Genomic DNA, 19,545 nt, shown 5'->3' on the forward strand with positions numbered 1-19,545 from the left:
AGGGCTTGACCTGATCTGTAGGTGGGCTTCAAAACCTGTTGTGAGAAATGTAAGTACAAAGTGCTGCCTCGTTCACCAGAAGGTGCTGAAAACGTTGCAAACTAGTTCAGATCTGGCTTCTTGATTTGAGAGGTTGGATGCCATCATAGAACTTACTGCACTGAGTGGTAGATATCAATGTTCAGGAAAAGGCTCCTGGAGGGGCATTGCAAAGCAGCATGTTATTCCCTGGGGAGTAGGAAACAATGCAAATGGCACAGGAGTTCACCAATTTAAAATGCAGCAGTATTGCTGTAACAGTCTGACTTACAGATTTGGCAGGAAGATGAAGCAAGTATGAAGAATTGTGAGGTAGCAGCAAACCTTCAACAAGTTGTAGCCAAGTACTCCTTTTCTGAAAGGTATGGTTTTTTGGAAGTAGCCTTTAGATGTAAACTGTGATTATTTCTGTGTAATGGTGTGAGGCTACATTTCCTGCAGTGCTGCTTTAAATAAAACTTACTCATCTTAATCAGCTAGGACTTCTCCAGGCTATGTATAAGCCTTGTCTGAACTTCAGAGTGTTATGGAAACACCAGTCTTTCAAATACGAACATAACCCTGTCTTAAATATGCCTTCAGGAAGCCACAAACTCAAACCAATTAGAAATAAACAAAACCCGATTGTTCTTTTTTTCATTTCTAAATGTGTAGTCCATGATTTCCTCACACTGGCTGATGGTATCAAAAGGACGATAAACAGCATGTTTAGTCCTGTTCCGGGGCATGATTGACTCACTTCATTGTAAGAGAGCAGGATCTGGCAGGAGGGAAGGGGAGGACACTGCTGTGAGTGGTTCCTTTTTAAGCACTGTCCTTTGGCCCTTTAAAGCTTAGTCTTGGCTTTTGCTCTAGTTAGTGACTACAAAGGAAACAAGGAGGGATTTTTATTAATTTGAACTCCCTTGGTGTTATTTTGTTGCCACAGAAGTCAGGTTACTTGCTGAGGAGTGTTCTTGCAGATGAGGCAGCAGGGATCTCTTTAATAGTTTTCTTGTTTTCTCTGAAGTTTTTATTTCTTCTGCTATCCTTTTCTAAATTTTTTAGATTGTGCGAATGGTGAAGAACACAAAAGGGAGCCCAATAACACTATCAATAGGGGATGGTGCGAATGATGTTAGTATGATTTTGGAAGCACATGTGGGAATAGGTAAGACCGCTGATAACAAACATCTAACACCTACGGCTTGTCTGCTGTCCCTCGGTGTTGCTGAGGTTCAGTGCTGAGGCACGGTCAGCATCTCTGCCGGGAGCTGAACTGATCCCACCGAAAAATGTGGGAAGTGCTGCTGCTTTCAGCAAGGTTTTGCTCCAGATAAGTACTTGGCATAATCATGGGTAAAAGTTGCTTACTGGTCAGAAGGAAAGGCATGTGTAGCAAACTGATGTGTGATTAATGGCAGCCATTGCAAATGCAGTACAGTTAAAACATCAGGCTTTAGTAGGGATAACTTGTAAGGGGAAAAGTAAAGAAGCATTAAAGACTTGGTTCTGTCTTGCATCTTCACATGACCCTGTTTACACCTCCCTCATTCCCAGTGGTGAAACACCTGAGTTTTTCTGCTGTCCTCTGCACAAACAAGGTTGATGCTAGCTTAAATGAAATACATAATTTCCGCTAGTCTTCTCTTCTCTATTAAATTCAGTGCTGAGAATTTCAGTGGGATTGTACCTGCTTATCTCAGCTGAGCTGAAGCTGGCCTTCATCCTTTACCTGGGTTTGCCTGGCAGTGCTGATCGCAGCTGCTAGCATCTCATGCATCTTGCAGGGGCTGATGCTCTGCTGTGTTGTCTGCCCTGTCCATATGACTGACTTCATATGCAAACTGTCTAAATTTCTGCAGATTGTTTTCAGAGGTTCTGAAAGTACTGGATATTTTTTTAATATTACTAAAAAGGGTATTGAAGAGGGTAAAGATAGAAGAGAAAGGATAGCCTCTTTATTTCTGGCTGTTGGAAATGGCATGTTATTTGTAGTCCATTTGAATGTGGTTTCTGAGTGAACAAAACTGGCTTTCTTGAGTTTTTCTCTGAGGGGATTTCTGGGGAGGCTGAGCATCTGCAGTGAAATAACCAGACTGCTAGATGCAGGCAAGCCCCTGGGGAAACCAATTAGATATCTTTCATCGGATTTAGATAGTCTTCACCACATTCTCTTACATAGAAAATTGGATAGCAAACTAAATATAAATTAAAAACTCCAGAGGCACATCTGATTGTCCTAGAGCCAAGGCAATGCCAAGTCTTGAAGAGCTTTAGTGTTTTGCTCTCCTGGGGTGTCTGCCTGCCACTCTGTGCCTGCAGGCACAGTCCCCAGAATGCCACGAGTGGGCATGCACGGTGGATGCATGGAAGTGTTTGAAATGTAAAGTCCTTGTAGAAGCAAGAATGAAGTATGGCCTTTATCGTGGCTTGAGACAGACTGATGTGAACAAACACGGGTAGCATTAGTCCAAATTCCAGTCCCCTATGGATTAATCCCTTGCAATTCTTCTGTCTTCAGGTATAAAAGGCAAAGAAGGACGGCAGGCTGCGAGAAACAGTGACTATGCTGTCCCAAAGTTTAAACACTTAAGAAAATTGCTACTAGCACATGGGCATTTGTATTATGTGAGAATAGCACACCTTGTACAGTATTTCTTCTATAAGGTAAGGATGTGTGTTCAGCTCATTTTGTTGTTTGTAATACAGGTTTCTTTAATAGTAGAAAAAAAATGGAAAAAGAAAAAACATGTATAGGATACTCTGCTGTGTTTACCTAGAAAAAGGGTGTGTGTCTCCCATGTGCCTGTTGTTTGAGCTATGTATAAGGGAATGCAAGGTTGTTACTTCTTCCAGTGTCTTCTGCAGATAGTAGAAGCTGGGATTAGTATAACATTTGGTTGAACACAGTGGCCTGATGTTGTGCTTTAACCAGCAGGCAGCTAAGCACCTCACAGCCGTTCGCTCCCCCTGCCTTCCAGTGGGATGGGGGAGAGAATCAGAAGGAAAACAAAAGCAAAAGCTAATGGGTTGAGATAAAGACAGTTTAATAGGACAGAAAAGGATGAGAAATAATGATGATGGTGATGATAACGATAAGAGAATGTACAGAGCAAGTGATACACAAGGCAATTTCTCACCACCTACTGACTGATGCCCAGCCTTTTCCTGAGCAGCCTTTCCCCAGCCCCAGCCAGCCACCCCACATGAATTTTTCTGCATGACATCATATGGTAGGGAATATCCCCTTGGCCAGTATGGGTCAGCTGCCCTGGTTCTGTCCCATCCCAGCTCGTTATGTACCCCTGGCCTCCTCACTGGCAGGATGGTGTGAAGAGCTGAGGAGTCCATAACTCCGTGTAAGCACTGCTCTACAGCAACTAAGCCATCAGTGTGTTATCAGCATTATTCTCATCCTAAATCCAAAACACAGCAGCTACTAGGAGGAAAAGTAATTCCATCCCAGCCGAAACCAGGACACCTGCTTTACCTGATATCATAATATCAGGTATTATCATCTGATAATAGGGGAAAAATATTTGGATTTAGAATGAAAAGTCAAGCATTCACTGAATGCATAAATGCTTCCCTGCTAACCCTTCTTTTTTCATTTTTCTAGAACCTTTGCTTCATTTTACCACAATTTTTATACCAGTTCTTCTGTGGATTCTCACAGCAGGTAACTTCCAGTAATATATCTAAAAAGACAGGGAAAAAGCAAGTCACGTCATAAGGCTTTGTAGCAGAGATTTGACTTGTGAGCATCCTGTCTCTTCCTCTTCTTTCTTTAGGTGATAGTACAAATTGACCTTGCTCAGCACCATGTCTGCAGCATAATATTTTTAAACCTACAATTGAAAATAAATAAATTGGCTTGCTTTCTATTTCCATCCATGACCCATTTTTGTTGTTTAAACACGGATGGATGCCTTCCCAAAGTAACAGGAGGGTGGCTTAGCTGGTTTGCCAACACCTAATTTTGCTACACTTAAGAGAAAAGTTTTTTGAAGACTTCCTGGTCTTTTTCTCTCTGCGGTATTTCTCTGTATTAAAGTTGTCTTTCAAAAGAAGGAACAGTTTGTTCTTTTATCAGAGCCTTTAAAGTAAGACACATGATGAGCGTCATCAAACACTTGCTTTGTCCAAATGAGTGTCAGAAGGATGGATTTCTGTGAGGTGTGGGCTTGGGTGTTTGGAGACAATTCTTTGGGTTTTGTGTTCACTTGTGTGCTTTTGTGTCTGCTTGGTCTTAAAAGCAATCATAGGAGATTATTCTCTGCATGTCTCAGCAGAAACACTTGCTTTAAAAAAAAAAGAGAGAAAAGAAAAATCATAGTCTAAAAAAAGTCTAGTCTTTAGAGAGTCACAGGAGACATCAAGTGTATTAATAGAAACGGCAGCACAAGAGCAGCTACAGAAAAGCTGCAATAGGGACTGTTTAATCATGTTTTCCTGGAGGTCAAGATGGGGCCCAGCCCAGGCAGGTATGGAGCTGCTGGTAGTGGGGCTGCCCTCAGTGGCCATAGGGTTCTGGCCACGCAGCCTGTGGGTGCCTCGGCCCCGCTGGCATTGCACGGGGCGTGATTTGTGTCTGTGACAAAGGGGTGCCTCCGTGGGTTATGTATGGAGGCAAGGGCTGGAAACTGTAAATCTGTTTATGGGGAGACTTTTAAAGCCAAGTTTCTGTCTCATTTTGCCCTTCTCCCTCTTCTCAGCCTCTGTATGATGCTGCTTACCTTACCATGTACAACATCTGCTTCACGTCACTACCTATCCTGGCTTACAGCCTCCTGGAGCAGCACATCAACATTGACACGCTGACCTCAGATCCACAATTGTATATGTAAGTAGCAAAGGACTGGGTAAGCCTCAGCACTGCTTCGTTGGCCACTGTTTAAGCTTTGTTGGTGCCTGAAACAATCCATCAGGGATCACTTGAGCTGGTTGGTGTACCTGCCCTGTGATGGTGACAAGGTAGCCATGGAACTGCAGAAAAGATTTTTTTTATGTCCCCGCTGCTTACGTGTTTAATGCTTATTTCTATTTATGCCTTCTCACAGTATCTGGTCCAGTAAATTGCCCTTCTGTCTGCATTAAAAAAAAAAAAAAAAGAGGGTGGGGTCTGTAGATGGAATTATTCCTCTATAGTAAAGCAAGTTGCAACTCTGGCCAGAGCATTCACTCACGTTAGTTCTGAGCCAGGTGGCGTGAGCCAAGCCCATGATGGAGCATGCAATAGATGGAGGGAAAATCTATCTTTCAGGAGCAGAGAGATCTATTAATTTACAGGAAAGTGAATGCTCATGAAATACAACTCAAGCAGGTAGTTTCTCAGCTGGTCTGGATGGATATCCCCCAAAGGCCAAATCTCCATTTCAAAACGAGTTACCTGGGAGCCATGCTCTTTGTGCTCAGAGTTTCCTCCACATTGCAGGTGGAAAGTAGAGGTTAAGAGGAGACGACCTCTCCCTGCTTTACTGGCTTCTTTTTCTACTTCATTGCAACTGGGGGAGTCCCTGACCTCCCGCAGAACCTGAAATACTTCATGTCTTCCTCCCACCCCTGCCCATACACGCACATGAGTGCAGCCCTTCAGGGGATTTGAGTATTTCTGAAATAGCTACTCAGTTCTGATTGATTAAACTTCTGCGTTCCTCCACTCATACGGCAAAACACACGTATTTCTAAATAAATTTGTAATTGAATATTGTGCAGCATAGACCAATAACAGCAGCCCCCTGAGCATTCACCTGGTGAGCTGTCTGATCACTGGTGTATGTGAGTTGAGGGAAAACAGATTAATTGTGCAGTCAGATAGCTTCACTTTGAATATTCAGGACTATGCATGTGCTGCTGAATACAGAATGACTGCTGTGCCTCTGCTGTATGAAGTGCTGAGTTGCTGCAGTGCAGATCTCTAGTCTGAGGCACAGTAAAAAGTCTGTTTACGATGAGTGCTGCAGGCCATAAATGTGAATGCAAAACAGATTGCACTGAGGAGGCTCTTCGCATTTTCTCTCCTTGCAAAAATAGCTCTTGGTCTGATTTATCTGTGCTCCTTACTCATACCCAAATTACAGTATGTTTGAGAATATCATGCATAGGATTCCAGTAGTGTTTTGCTTTAGAAATTGCAATTACTGGAGCTCAGCATCACACCCGTTTACAGGGTGCATATTGCTGATAATAGATGTATTGCTTGAACAGTTAAGAAAAAAAAAAAAGAGAAGAGAGGATTTTTGGTTTTGCCATAAACATGCTTTCATCCCCCATCAATCTTCAAGTTTTAAAGAAGGTCATCTGAAAATATAGTGATACAAGAAGCTTTTTTAAGCATAAGCAGCGGTTTTCAACTATTTTGGGGAAAGACTTCTGGAACAGTATTTCCTTCTCATGTCTAGCAAGTGTCAGGCTGTTTGAGGTGTAGTCAAAAGCATAGGTCCCTGGGGTTGCTGCTGGAGACCTGCAGCAGGGACCAAAGGAACCGAGGCTGGATGTGGTCCTGGGTTTGCAGCTCCGTGGCTGTGACAGTGGCCTTGGAGCATGTCCTCACAGGGCCCTGTCAACGTGCATCAACCTGCTGCTGCTGCCTCCATGCCAGATCTTATTCCTGTTCTCAGCCAAGAGCCTCCTGCTAAAACCCCCGTGCTAAAAACCCACGGTACGATTCAGGAGTTTATTTTCAGCCTGTACAGAACAACACCACTTCCAGGAACAGCACTCACAGAGCTTTCCCAAAAAAGTGAGTTTTCACATTCAACAAAAAGAGAAGGAAGCGTGCCACAAGTTCTTTGCATCTTACGCATTTCTTCTTCAACATAGCCCTGGTTTTGAAATTCAGCAGTTGTTAATTGTGGATAGGGGAGGCAGCAAGGTGTTTGTACGAGATGCTTGGGACTGCATTACAGCTGCTTGCTTCATTTGGATGGGGTTGGATTTTTGTCTGCATTACCTAGAGAAGGATAAAAAAAAATATGCTGAGTGTCTTTTGATTTCTTAGGACCAGTATGTGCATATAGTAAATGTTTAAGTCCTGTGTACTGGCAGGTATTTGTGTTTTATCTTCTTGTCTTCTACAGCAAGGGCCTGCTCCAAACCCAGGGAAACCCTGGGCTTTGCAGCAGGACCTACATGATGGTGATTTTCTTGTTGCTTGTTTTCTTGGCAGGAAAGTTTCCGATAATGCAATGCTGCAGTGGAGGCCTTTCTTGTACTGGACCTTCCTGGGCGCCTTTGAAGGACTCGTGTTTTTCTTTGGGGTTTATTTTCTTTTTCAAAATTCATCATTGGAAGATAACGGAAAGGTAACAACACCAAAAAAGAAAGAAAGATGAGTGTTTCTTTTGTGCCCTGCCTCTTTTATATGCCTGTCAGTGAATATCTACACGCTTAGTCTGTGCGCTGTGTCTCGAGTCTCGTCCAACGGTGTAGCATTGCTTATGGTGTGATTCTGCAGCAAATGCTTAAAACGAAACATTTTCCAAATCGCCATGGAAACAGTGTAGAGGTGGTTATGCTCTCTAGGCACAATAAGTAGTCTTACAAAAAACTTTTATTCCACCCTAGTGATGTCTCCAGCCTGTGCTTTGCACAGTGCACTTTCACACCTCCGCGTGGTCCCAGGAGTTGGCTGGGTGCAGGGCAGGACCTGCCAGCGAGGAAACCCTGCTCAGGCCACAAGGGACCAAAACAGTGCCTGCACGAAGCCTGATCCAGCCCCCCGCTTACTGTTGCGAGGGGGAAGGCTGGTGCTGGCAGCTTGCTGCTGTGCCGAAGCCAGCACAAGTTAGCGCTGCCGTCAAAAGGGAGCAGGCTGCTCTACTTGTCCCTGCTCTGCTTGTTCGTGCCTCTCGCACTGGGACCGTTGTTTGCATCACCATGTGAGCGAGGTGTGCGAGCTGGCCCAGGCAAACTTGCATAGAAAGAAGGGGAGGGGGAAAGAACTTAAGATTTTTTTGCTGGTTAGCTGAGAACAGAGCAAAGCATCGGTGCAGTGCAGCTGCCTTGCACGTGGTGGTCTGCGCTGTCTGGGGACGCCCTCCACTGAAGGGAGATGTTAGCAGTTCTCAGCTGATGGAGAGCTTTACACCATCACTTGTGATCCTTGAAAACACCTTAGCTTTTTTTTTTTTTTTTTTTTTTAAGGGACAACACTTGGAGGAAAGCTGAGATTTGCATACATTGCATCAGTGCCACCATTTATGGCCCCAGCTATGTGTAGTCACGCACATGTACTGTAGAGTCAGTGCCTTTCTGTATTTATAGCCATTCTGATTGCATTTGAATAAAACATGTAAGCACTGCAGATGCCTTGAGAGGTCAAGTCCATGTGGCACTAAAATAAGACCTGTGGTTTTGTCCTGTTTTGTAAGCACTTATGCCTGTAAAGAACTGCTACCAGCAATTGCTCATAATATCCATGTATGTTTGATTGACTCCTTTTTCGCTCCTATTGACTTTAATTTTTTTGCATTTTTTAAAAACTTTTACATTTCACTTTCTGTTTTAATGTATGCATTCAGATCTTGACAGCCTTTGGTAAGCATCTGTCCCATTCATTGCCATCATTTGGATTTATATACAGTATCTGCTTTTCTTTGTTGTGCATAGTCACTAGTATCTGCAAAATAAACCAGTGTATTCTCATATGGAGAAGCACCCACTGGTGCGTCCTGCAAGTGGGACTGAAATGGCACGATAACCAGAGGTGCTGCGATAGTTCTGTGTCACGAGAAAGCAGAAACTGAGTAAATGACCAAGAAGTCATGAAATGCAGGTGGTCCAAATGACTTGTGTTCTCAGTCAACATTGCTGTTAGTAGGAGGTTGTACCTGTCACTGTCACGACACCGGGTCACTTGTCCGTGGTAGTGCATGGCACAGGGTTAGAGTAGCGGGCGGCTGGCGTGCTGAGCGCCCGGCGCGCGGCCCGAGTAGCAGTCGCGCCATCCCTCCTTCCCCTCCCTGTCCTTGCTTGCACCGTTGTCATTGTCGTCGTTTCTGTTCCTCTTCAACGAGGTGGACAGAGGCGCATGTGGCAACGCAACGTGTTTTCCAGGTGTTCGGAAATTGGACCTTCGGAACGATTGTTTTCACTGTGTTGGTGTTCACCGTCACTCTGAAGGTTAGTCCCTTTCTTCCCTTCTTCTTGCAGTCCTTTTTGAATGTTGTGTATATGGTGCAGTATAAAAGCGTTTACCCCATGGGGTGAATACGTTGAAGATGTATTTTATGAATACCTTTCCCCCCACACTTGATATCTTCTGTTCCTCCAGACAGGCAGGAATTTATAAGTGGCTTAGTGGCTGCTGTTCTTTGTGTAGCCTCTGGTCTGTGTGTGCTTATGACAAGTGCTTATGCTCTGGTAAATTATTTCCCTATGTTTTGCCCTCTTCTGAGAACTTCGGTTCGTTACAATTGACTTTTTTCCCCATGCTTAACGCCCCTTGGCTTTCAGCTCCAGAAAGAGGAAAGGAACAACTGAGTACTCGGGTCTGACTGCCTTCTTTCAGATGCTGCTCAGCACCATAGGGATCACAAAAGCACATCTGTCAAACAATAACAGCCAAACTGCTTTGTTTCACGGAGCTTTCCAGAATGAACAGTTTGCATAAGGCCTTACAATAGGTCTTTTATGTTTGGTTCAGGATAGCAGGTGGTGACAGAAGGCAATTACAATAACTGCAACCTTTACACATTTGTTTCATGTAGCATCAGAGGTTGCATCAAACTTATTCTATTAAAAAGTATCCGCTGCAATTAGAAACTTGCTGCCTCCCTGTTGATGTTGTACCAGTCTGTAGATATTGAAAGTGTTTCCCAGGTGTTCATACACAGAGAGGTAGCTGACTGGAAAACTTCAGCCGTACTCTGAAAGCAGACAAATTTTATATAAATATAATTGAATATGTTCTGCTTGTAATACTTGTTCTGCCTGTTTATTTTTATTTTTAATTTTTATTTACACAGCTAGCATTAGATACTCGATTCTGGACGTGGATGAACCACTTTGTGATATGGGGCTCCCTTGCCTTCTATGTGTTTTTCTCGTTCTTTTGGGGAGGAGTCATTTGGCAAGTATCTTTTCTTTCAATGGTACTTTCTAGGACAATGTCCATCACCTGCTTTGTGTTGGACGTGACTGCCATGTCTCCTCATTTGGGTTATCCAAAGATTTTGGGACAGCGGGGTGTTTGCAGCTGTGATAAGCACGTGTTAGTACTGATCATGGCGATTAATAGTGGTAGGCAGCACAGGTTTGCTTTTTTATGTCTTCAGATGGAATATTCTAATGCTGTCATGGTGGGGTTTGTTCCTGGGGAGGGGAAGGGATGCTCTCTCCACACAGCACTGCTGGAAGAGGGCTGTTGTGTGACAAGATCTGTGCAGCAGCCTGGAGGCAGGTGGCACCCACTTGCAGCCCAGGAGCTCAGTTCTGGCGAGAGGCAGTTTGCCTTTCTGCCCACAGGGGCATTTCTGGTGCTGAGGCTGCTTTCTTCACTGGGAGGTGCCAGTGTAAATATTTCAGCATCCATTTGTGCACGTGGGTGGGAAAGAAAGGAAAAAAAATTACGTTGGAAAAAACCTGGGGATAGGAAAGGGAAGAACAGACAGACTCAGAGCTATAGTGCCCGGCACTGTGGGGCAGCCGAGGGGGAGGTAAGCAGGAGAAAGCACAGGTCCAGCTGCTGCTGCAACAAGGAAGAACAGTGGCTTGGCCAACAAGTGAGGGAAAGAGGCAGTATGAAGATGGGAGAAACATAAGAGTAGTCCCAGGAGGCTGCTGGACAGTCCTCCAGAATTAGCACAGCTGAGGGCAGGAGATGGGTGGGGAGAGGAAGGGGCAGCCTGTCTCTGTGCAGGCTGTACCCATCTGCCTTGGGAAGGGAGGTGTTACTGCAAACAGTTTGATCCCAGTCTGACCTAGTTGGGAAACTCGTGTGGCTGACAGTGTTAACCAGAATGTGTTTCTATCTTTTCTTTTTCAGGCCTTTCTTGAAGCAGCAAAGAATGTATTTTGTATTTGCCCATATGCTGACTTCTGTTTCCACGTGGCTGGCAATAATTCTCCTGATCTTTATCAGCCTTTTCCCAGAAATTCTTCTAATAGTTTTAAAAAATATAAAAGAGAAAAGTCATCAGGTAAGGAGCAAGGTGAAAATACTGTGTGATGTATCATAAAGGCCTCTTCTATTCTTAAGCACCAGATGAGCCTGTAATAGCACTTTGTGCCATTCACATCTTGAGGGAGGCTTGCTAGAGTCGCGTCTTGCTCTTTCACGTGCCAGAAATGTCAAGAAGCTCATCTCAAAATACAGCCTAGATCTCTAGTGTGGTGAGACTCAACCAGTGCCTTTCCTTAATTACCTAGGCTGGATGGAAGGCTTCTCTCTTATAAAAGTACTATAACCCTTTTCCAATCCAAACTGATCAACCAAACCACATTGTGTACTGACAAAAGCAACTTGATTTTAAGTCAAGACGTTCTGCTTGCATATGCCCTCCAGGTGCCAGCACTAGGGGAGCGATTCAGGCAGGTCTTGTCACATCTGCCCATCTCCCTAATAACTGGGGGCCAGCGCAGCGGTGTGAGATTACAGTGTCCAGCTCTCCTCAGTAGTGCTCAGGGTTACTCTACACAGAGCGTGACCCCATGGAGGCAGTCCCTGTCCCTTGCCATGTGCTTGCCCAGAGGTGACGAGCATCCCTGCAGCATCGTCCTCCTGGGCAGCGCCTGCTCCCTGGCCGTGCTCCGCCACCTGTCGCTCTGTCTGCCTCGCCTCCCTCCTGCAGTGCCTCTCTTCCCTCCTGCGATTTTAGCAAGTTTTGCAGCAGGTCAGCAAGCGGCGAGCTGCCAGCCACTCCTGCCCTCTTGCCATCAGCTTTGTGTTTTCTCAAGCAGCAATGGAGTACAGCCTGTCGATGCAGCCCAAGGGGCAGGAGGCAGCAGTGTGCACTGTCACTGCTCGTTTTGGCCTGGGTATCTCCATTGCTGCAAGCTGATGGCACAGCAGAGGTGACTCCTTTGCCAGCTGTACCCTGAACTGGCTCCACTGTCCCCGCAGGGCTATGCAGAGCTGATTTTATCTATCTTGGGCAGGGCTCTGTGTCACACAAAAACACTGGGTGATTTTTCAAATACTCAGGTGCAGAACAGGCTTCTCTCCTGAAGCTGGTAGGTCCTGTGAGGTTTCAGTGCACTTTCTTCACCTGGGATAGCCTGTTATTTTTGGTACTCATATACTTTTTAATAGAGCTAATCTTTTCTAAATATCCAATGAAGTAGTAAGTTTTTTTTTCCCCCATAACCCTTGAAGTACAAGCTTGGCAAAGTATCAGTGAATTAAAACATGTGTCTGCAAGAGTGAAAAAAAACCACCACCCAAACCATTAAATTTGAAAGCAATACAGATCGTAAAATAAGTATAGCTAAATTCTTCCCATTTCCATGTTATTTCTTCCTTGTAAGCATGACTTAATAGTTTCTGGATTGACACCCTGATTAGGGAGGATAGAAATGATTTGCTCTCAGCTCTAGTCATAGGGCAGTTTGAGCCCACTGTCCCTGAAGGGAAACCTGGGGGTTACTAAACCCCAGCTCAATCTACCCAAGAGGAGACCCATTTTTGCTTCCAGCTCTTGGCCAGAAGATCCATTCTCGCATTTAATGCTCGCTTTCAAGTGCGCTTTAAATGCGTTAAAAACAGCTCTTGTGAAATCGTTTAGCAAATCAACACCAAGTGTCAACTAGAAAAGTCTCTTCGTATGTGCATTCTAAACTAAATGCAGGCTGAGCCTTATTGAAAAGTACATTTCAAGTTAAGAGCTTTATGAAATGCCTGGAGCAGATACCAGCTCTAGATGTCCGTGCTGGCTGTCAGACATTGAAGTCAGCCACCCAGTTTTTCAAAGGCAATCAAGACTAGGTAGAGGATTTTAAATTGAGATCCTTTCTGAGAATCCTAAGCTTAATATTGGAAAATATAGATACAAGTTTCCCAAGGGGAGCGTTACGTACAAAACCAGCTCAGTGTCCTTGTTTAGCTGCCTGAACACCCAGCTTGACAGCTCAGGGTCCCCTCGGGAAGGAAAAGATGGACCAAGGCCAGGCTGATACGAGCTTGCCCTTGACCTGTATGGGACTGAGTTTCTGTATGACACAACACAGCAGCTCTGTTCAGTTTTTATTAAATTTTCTGTGTGGATTTGTTTTGTTTTGTTTTTGTTGTTGTGTTTTTTTTTTTTTTTTTTTTTAACTGCAAGGCGCATTCTTATTTTCTTTGGTTTCTGCCTTTCTCTCTCTCTTGTACTGCAATTTTCTGTCTTTTGTGCTGTTGTGAACTAGGTAACGAAGCGCCTTCCTTCCTCAGGAACATCCACTATCTTCATGCTTTCTCAAACTTCCAGCAATCACAGCTTTTCTTGGAGCGAATAAGGTGATTTCCTTTCTGAGTCAGTACGTGTTGCTTGCTCTCCTGCTTTTTCCTTCTTCTAATGCATAACTGCTAAAAACTGGTGTTTAGATTTGCTCACCCAGCAAGAGCCTGCTTCCCTCTACCCCCCATTGCTTTAATTTCAATCTTTTGCTTAAATGTTTTGTCTGTCTCTGCCCCTTTGGCCTCCTGCTGTTCAGATGCTCAGGTCCAGCTGCACACCTGGTGGCTGAGCTGCTCATGCTCAGCACCTGTGACATGGGTGCAGGTGATGCTTTTGTGCCCGGTGTCCCTTTAGGTGCTCAGGGGAATTCAGGCAGGTATCAGTCGTGATGCTGGGGTTTCTACCAGGTCCTCAGCTGGGGTGAATTGTTCCTGTTCATGGAAATCGGTGCTGCTGCATAATTTTGTCTAGTCATGGATCTGTCTCCCAATTTCTCCCTCCCCTCTGTAGGTTTGTTTTAGTGGGCTAGATACAAATTGCACTGAAGCATAGAACAAAGTGGACTCAATTCTGATCATCCTACTGGATGACCTTGCAAACAGCCAGGTTGTTTGTTGGATATGCTTGTTGGATAGTGTAGGAGCTGCTCAGGCACCCTTCTTGCCCAGCACACAACTCTTGCTGACGCTACAGCTGCCCTTTGGGCAAGCACGTAAACCTTAGCACTCACACCACAAGTGGCAGAGGTGGCTCACCCCAGTGCTAAGTGCCTTGGATACGTGCCCGTAGGGCTTGGTTTCCCTGGTATCACTCATTGTTTTAAAAAATACTGGTTCTAAGGAGAGTGAAGATGATTCCCTCTCGAAAGCACCTGTAGCATAAACCTCCAAGCCTGAAGGTAAACATTTTGGGAAGCAGAGCTCTTTGCCGAGTGCCATCTGTGCCTCTTGCACTGAAAAACCCAGCCAGTATTGATCATGGTGGTATTCAGGGAGTGTGTATTGTTACATCCCTTGTGGTATGATTTAGTTGCCTGTAAAAAGATGTGTGTGTTTCTTGTTGGACCACTAGGTAGGTTAAAGTGTTGCATGTGCTACAAGTATTTTTGCCTCGCTGTTGCAGAGCAGTAGGAAGGCACCTGATTCATTGTCGTCCAGACCTTCTGCCAGACCACTCCTTTTAAGAACATTCTCAGATGAGTCTAATGTGTTGTAACAGGTACCCTGTCCTAAGGAGTTGGGATGGTTTTAAAAGGTGTTGATTAACCAAATGTAACTTCCCAAATCAATTAAACTGTGGTTCTTGTAATCTTCTTGATTATTGGTGTGGGGCACCTGTCTTTGTGAAATGGGGATGCAATACTTGGGAGGCATTTTAATGTGGGGACATTTCCTATCTAGTGTTTGCAGAAGCCCATACACGCAAAGATGCACTCAGTCTGAAATACTTTGCTGTATTCAAAACAAATCCTTCAGTATAACTGATATTTTGGTCTAACATTAACAGCACGAGAATACAGGTGGTGAATTGTGCTGACTGGCTATAAAAGCTAGCACTGATGTGCTTGCAATGAAGTATTCAAGTCTAAGCCATTAAAATGATTCCCAGATTGCATCTGAATAGTACAAAAATCCAATTTTCTAGGGCGCATGCTGTCGTCAGATAGAAATAAGTAAATTTTAATTCATCTTAATAGATTGAAACTAAACACGTGTACTTGTCTGTTTGTCAATGTAGCGTATGGCAGGCATGTCTCTGTGTCTGTATGCATATACATACACTGGGAACATCCTGGTACAAGCTTATTTGATTCTAAACATCGTAGTAAGCCAAAAGCTGTCTTCTTGCTACAGAAAAAAAATTAAAAGTGCCGAATTGAATTCACAACGTAGCTTTTAGCTGAGATGTTACATAGCTGTGTGGTGTCAGCTGCAAGCATTAAAATGCAGATTTTCTGTGGCCCCCACCTGCTTGCAGAGAATCCAATCTCATCATCAGAGTGGCAGGGAAAGCGGCCGAGGGCGGCAGCCCACAGCTGGGCTTCATGCCCTGCATGGATGCTGCCACGGCAGGCAGCAGGTGGTGCTCGCCGCCCTGCGGGGCTGGGCTCTGCACCGTGATTTACTGTCCTGGTGTTCACCCCTCTGTTGTGAATGGAGTTTGGCACTTTTATCCTACTCTAATCATTCTTCCTCTCCCATAAATTTTTTTCTCTTTCTAAAAATAACGATGCAAAAAGGGTTATGATTTTGGCAATGTAACAATTGCAATGCGTGTGTTTTCCTTCTGATTTTTGCAGACTGGCCCATTTGATCTGCCTATGTTAGTGTCATACAAACGTATAGAGAATGGCTATGTGAAGACTGAAGATGCTGTTACTAATTCGGCAGAAAGATATCCCCTCAGGATACTTTAAAATGCTCCATGCAAACAGTGCATATTGTCATCCTGTAGGAAAAAAACAACAAGCAAACAAAACCACGTGTTTTTTAACGTAACAGTTCCGTTTAATATTACCAAGTATGTAAGCAGCCATGCTGATGAAGCAGTAGCCAGGCACTGGCCGCGGTACCTGTTTGTCTTTGGTCTTGTTGCTTCTTCCTTCCCTTCCTCCTCCCCCCCGCCCCCCCCAACAAAAAAAAAATAATCTGCCAAATCAGAAGACTATGGTAATTGGAGACTGGGAAAGCATCTTCTGGAATTGTTCTAAAACAGCATGATCAAAGTGCAAGAGAGAAATGCCTCCCTACGTCACATGGGGGCTTCCTCTCACCGCTGCAGATCTGCCTGGGAGCAGCAGAGAGTTGCTGAAGTCTCTTGCTTCGCCTGACCAAAGAAGTAGCACAGACTGTAACCCAATAACAGCCCTGGCCGGCTCCCCGAAGGCGCAGGGGAGAGCCCGCTCCCCCAGCGCAGAAGCCAGATGCATCCCTGCAAGCATCTTGCCTGGTGCCGCGAGGGCTGCCCCCTCCTGGCGTTGGGTGGCCAGATGCATGTGGCAGAAATACTTGAAGACTCGGGAAAAATCACCGCTGGCAGCACAGTGTTCAGTCACACGTCCCTCCGGGATGGTTGGAAGCAATCAGTGACCCATAAGCAGCGGCAGCGTGCAGACGGTGTGGTGCTGGGCGTCCTCCTGTGTTGGTTTGCTCTGTGCTGGTGGGTTTACTCCTGGTGGCAAGTGAAGTCAGGATGGTTTTCCCTTGTTTTGGAAATGTACCAGGACTGTTCGTGGAGTAAGGAAACTTTCCTGGGGAGGGAAGAACCTTGAAAGCTCAGCTGTGCCGGACTTCCAGCCCAGGTTTGCCCTGGCTCCTGTGGCTGTGCTTGCGTTACTGCAGTGTGCAGTTGGTGAAACACTTGGAAGGTCTGAGTGACAGCGCAGTCCTTGGCCAGTCCCAGGGACCTGGATGGTGCCTGTGAACTCGCAGGCATAAAACTGCATCTTGAGTTATTTGCACTAAGAAAACAGAAGTTGGTTTTAAAAATAAAAGTACATTAATCTGATTTCATTTTACACTTCATTTGGTTTTCGATTGGCATGTTCTTTTTCAATCTACCTTTAGCAAGGTAGTGGGAACTTTTCTTTAAGTTTGCGCAGCAGAAGCAAGATGCCTGACTCTCAATGTTCTCTGACACTTCATATGTGGAAAAAGCAGCTTTTTCATCGTGTTGAGTCATAAGCAGTCACGGAGCACCCTGCGTGCCACCGCCCGACGTGTGAAGGTCCTCCCTCGTGCTGCCTTCCCCTTGCCCTGTGGGCACAGCCTGCGGCCGGAGGCTTGCGCAGAAATACTGTGATACACACTCACATCTACCTTCAGGAGCAACGAGCTCTACACTGCAGCTGGGTTTTTACCTCCTGCTATGTCTCTTAGGTTTAGTTTTGCTTCCGTGCAAGGGAACAACAAACTGGGGCTAGATCAAACATTCCCTTCATCAAATTTTGCTAAAGAGTGGACTGTTAATTCTCTGAAGAGTCTCTTGCTCTCTGGCTGCAAAATTCATCTTTTTCAAAAAAATTCAAGCAGGATCCAGATAGGCTGCAGGCACATCTGCCATATGTGACGAGGACATTGTGGTGGCCCTACCTGTGTGGGAGGGGATAGGGATGGAAGGAGCAGAGGGACAAGCAGAGTCCCTGTGGCTGCCCTTGAACCATCCTGCACAGCAGGGGCCTGCGGACAGGACTGCTGTATTATATGCTCTGCACTGGCCTCAACGCAAGTGGTGTCTGTCACCTTGTGAGCAACCGCAGCTCGACTCCTTGCGGCATGCAAGTAAGGAGCTGCGCTTCCAGCATGTGTCCCATGGGCAAAGCTTTTTTTCTTTTTCCTTTTTCTAGCTCACCTCACGGACCTAGAATTCAACTTGCAGACCTTGCCCGATTCTCAACTTTAACTGCTAAAATGTGGTGCCTACAGATCAAGTATGCGATGAATACAATGAAGATGCGCTCTTTATGCCAAATCTAACCTTTCTACCTAAATATACAGTTGCTGACTTGTGTTTACATAACCTTTAAAACGCAGGCGCTAAACCGCGCAATTCCTGTGATTCAAAACCATTCCAAGCCCCAGTTGTCCCAAGCCTGACAACCTGCTTCTCAGTTTGTTTTCTGTTGTATTCTACTTCTAGGGTCAAATTCTGTTCCTGTGAGATTCAGCTGGAGGTCTCGCTGTTGGTGTTAGTGGGAACGGAGCGAAGCTTGCCATGTATGTGCAATGTGTGACCTGTCTGAATAAAGCCACTGAAACAGGCTGATTGCTGCAGCCTGTGTTAAGCTGAAGCCTTCTAGGAATCAAATCTTCCCATTTCCAAGTATCCAGTCTCAGTATGGAGCAAGCCATAGCTGTAGCTGTAAATTCAACCCCAAGGCATGTATGCTGAAAAGCAGGGTGGTATTAAAAAGTCAGGAATAGCAGCTCCTTTGGGGAAAAGCAGGTTTTCTTGGGCTTGGATTTTCAGCTAGGGCATGGATGTAGTTCCAGGACTGCTGTGCTGCTATGGGCCAGAAGAGCTGCCCCTCCTTGTTCAGCAGCAGCAGAAGTGAAATTTCTGTTGCTGTGGATGCATCATGAAATCAGGGGGAATGGGACACACGTGCTGGAGTCACAGAAGGAGAGAAAAGGCAGTGATATTAAGCGTAAGGTATCAGCCATCAGGCTGGGGGCAGTGGCAGTAATCTGACAGCAATGCTGTGATTGTTGTTCATATGCCATAACACAAGCTGCACTGTTACAGTGCTCGTTAGTGAGCTAAAAGGTCAGTACAGGCTTATCGGTGGGGAAACTTGAAGGAAAAGGCTGGGGTTTTTCATAGTAATCCACTGAAGTTTAATCACTGTCTAGTGACACTGAAAGATAAGCAAAGTAATTAAGATTCCCTCCAAAAATGTAATGTGATAATGGGAAAACTCGCTGTATTCATAGCTACTTTTCAAAAAACTAATCCTAATTGTTATGAGAATATTATAAATGACTTGGAATTGCATACAGGCTTAAATTTGAATTTGGGTACACACAGTTGAAAAACTTACCTAATACTGCACTATTCATCCAATTTCCCAGCTATGGATTTTTTTTTAAAAAAACAAAAAACAAACAACACAACATATAGTATATAGAAAGTGTAAATTATATACAGGCAATGAGAAGATACATTTTCAGCTTCTTGCAAAAAAGGACTGCAACCTTACATTTTTTTCACTTAAATGCAATTTTATACATTTATGTTGCTTTATATAAAGGAAATTGAATGTGAATGTTACCTTTTATGAATGCAACTTGCTCTTTTTTCATTATGAAAACTTTTGTTTGAAGTAATCAATAAACTTTGGTATGTTGTTCTGATTAATAAATATCTGTTGTGTCTTGTCTCCTTGGATGCTCCTACACCTGTCTTGCAATGATCTATACGTGGGCTTTTACAAGTGGGGCTGTGGGCATTTTCAGTGTGGGGTAGCCAGTGCCAGCTGCCGCATGTATCTGGCAATTTTCCTGAACAATAATCTGTCAAATTAAGAAAACAAGTCCCATGAATTAAGTGAATAAACTGATTTAACTTTTTAGAAGAGTTAAACTCAGAGCTTTATCTGACCAGGACATTTAGGGTAAAAAATAAAATGCAGGTCCATGTGTCCAGCTTC

General features: G+C 44.7%; 1 protein-coding gene across 7 annotated transcripts in view; it reads left to right on the forward strand.

The window, feature by feature from the left end:
* The window catches only part of ATP11C (ATPase phospholipid transporting 11C (ATP11C blood group)), a 59,360-nt gene extending 40,103 nt beyond the window's left edge, over positions 1-19,257 (forward strand). For 4 of the 7 annotated variants that reach the window (XM_084534085.1, XM_084534083.1, XM_084534082.1 and 1 more), the window contains exons 21-29: positions 1,087-1,189; positions 2,543-2,688; positions 3,641-3,700; positions 4,737-4,864; positions 7,190-7,325; positions 9,079-9,144; positions 9,990-10,093; positions 11,009-11,162; positions 15,697-19,257. In XM_084534085.1, coding sequence (XP_084390211.1) covers positions 1,087-1,189; positions 2,543-2,688; positions 3,641-3,700; positions 4,737-4,864; positions 7,190-7,325; positions 9,079-9,144; positions 9,990-10,093; positions 11,009-11,162; positions 15,697-15,813 — 1,014 coding nt within the window. In that variant the 3' untranslated portion in view covers positions 15,814-19,257. Of the gene's footprint in view, positions 1-1,086; positions 1,190-2,542; positions 2,689-3,640; positions 3,701-4,736; positions 4,865-7,189; positions 7,326-9,078; positions 9,145-9,989; positions 10,094-11,008; positions 11,163-13,365; positions 13,457-14,519; positions 14,616-15,696 lie in introns of those variants that run through there. The other 3 variants (XM_084534086.1, XM_084534084.1, XM_084534087.1) reach the window with 3 other exon arrangements.
* The last annotated feature ends 288 nt before the right edge of the window (positions 19,258-19,545 follow it).

Source organism: Aythya ferina (assembly GCF_964211825.1).
Source record: "Aythya ferina genome assembly, chromosome: 13".
NCBI lineage: Eukaryota > Metazoa > Chordata > Aves > Anseriformes > Anatidae > Aythya > Aythya ferina.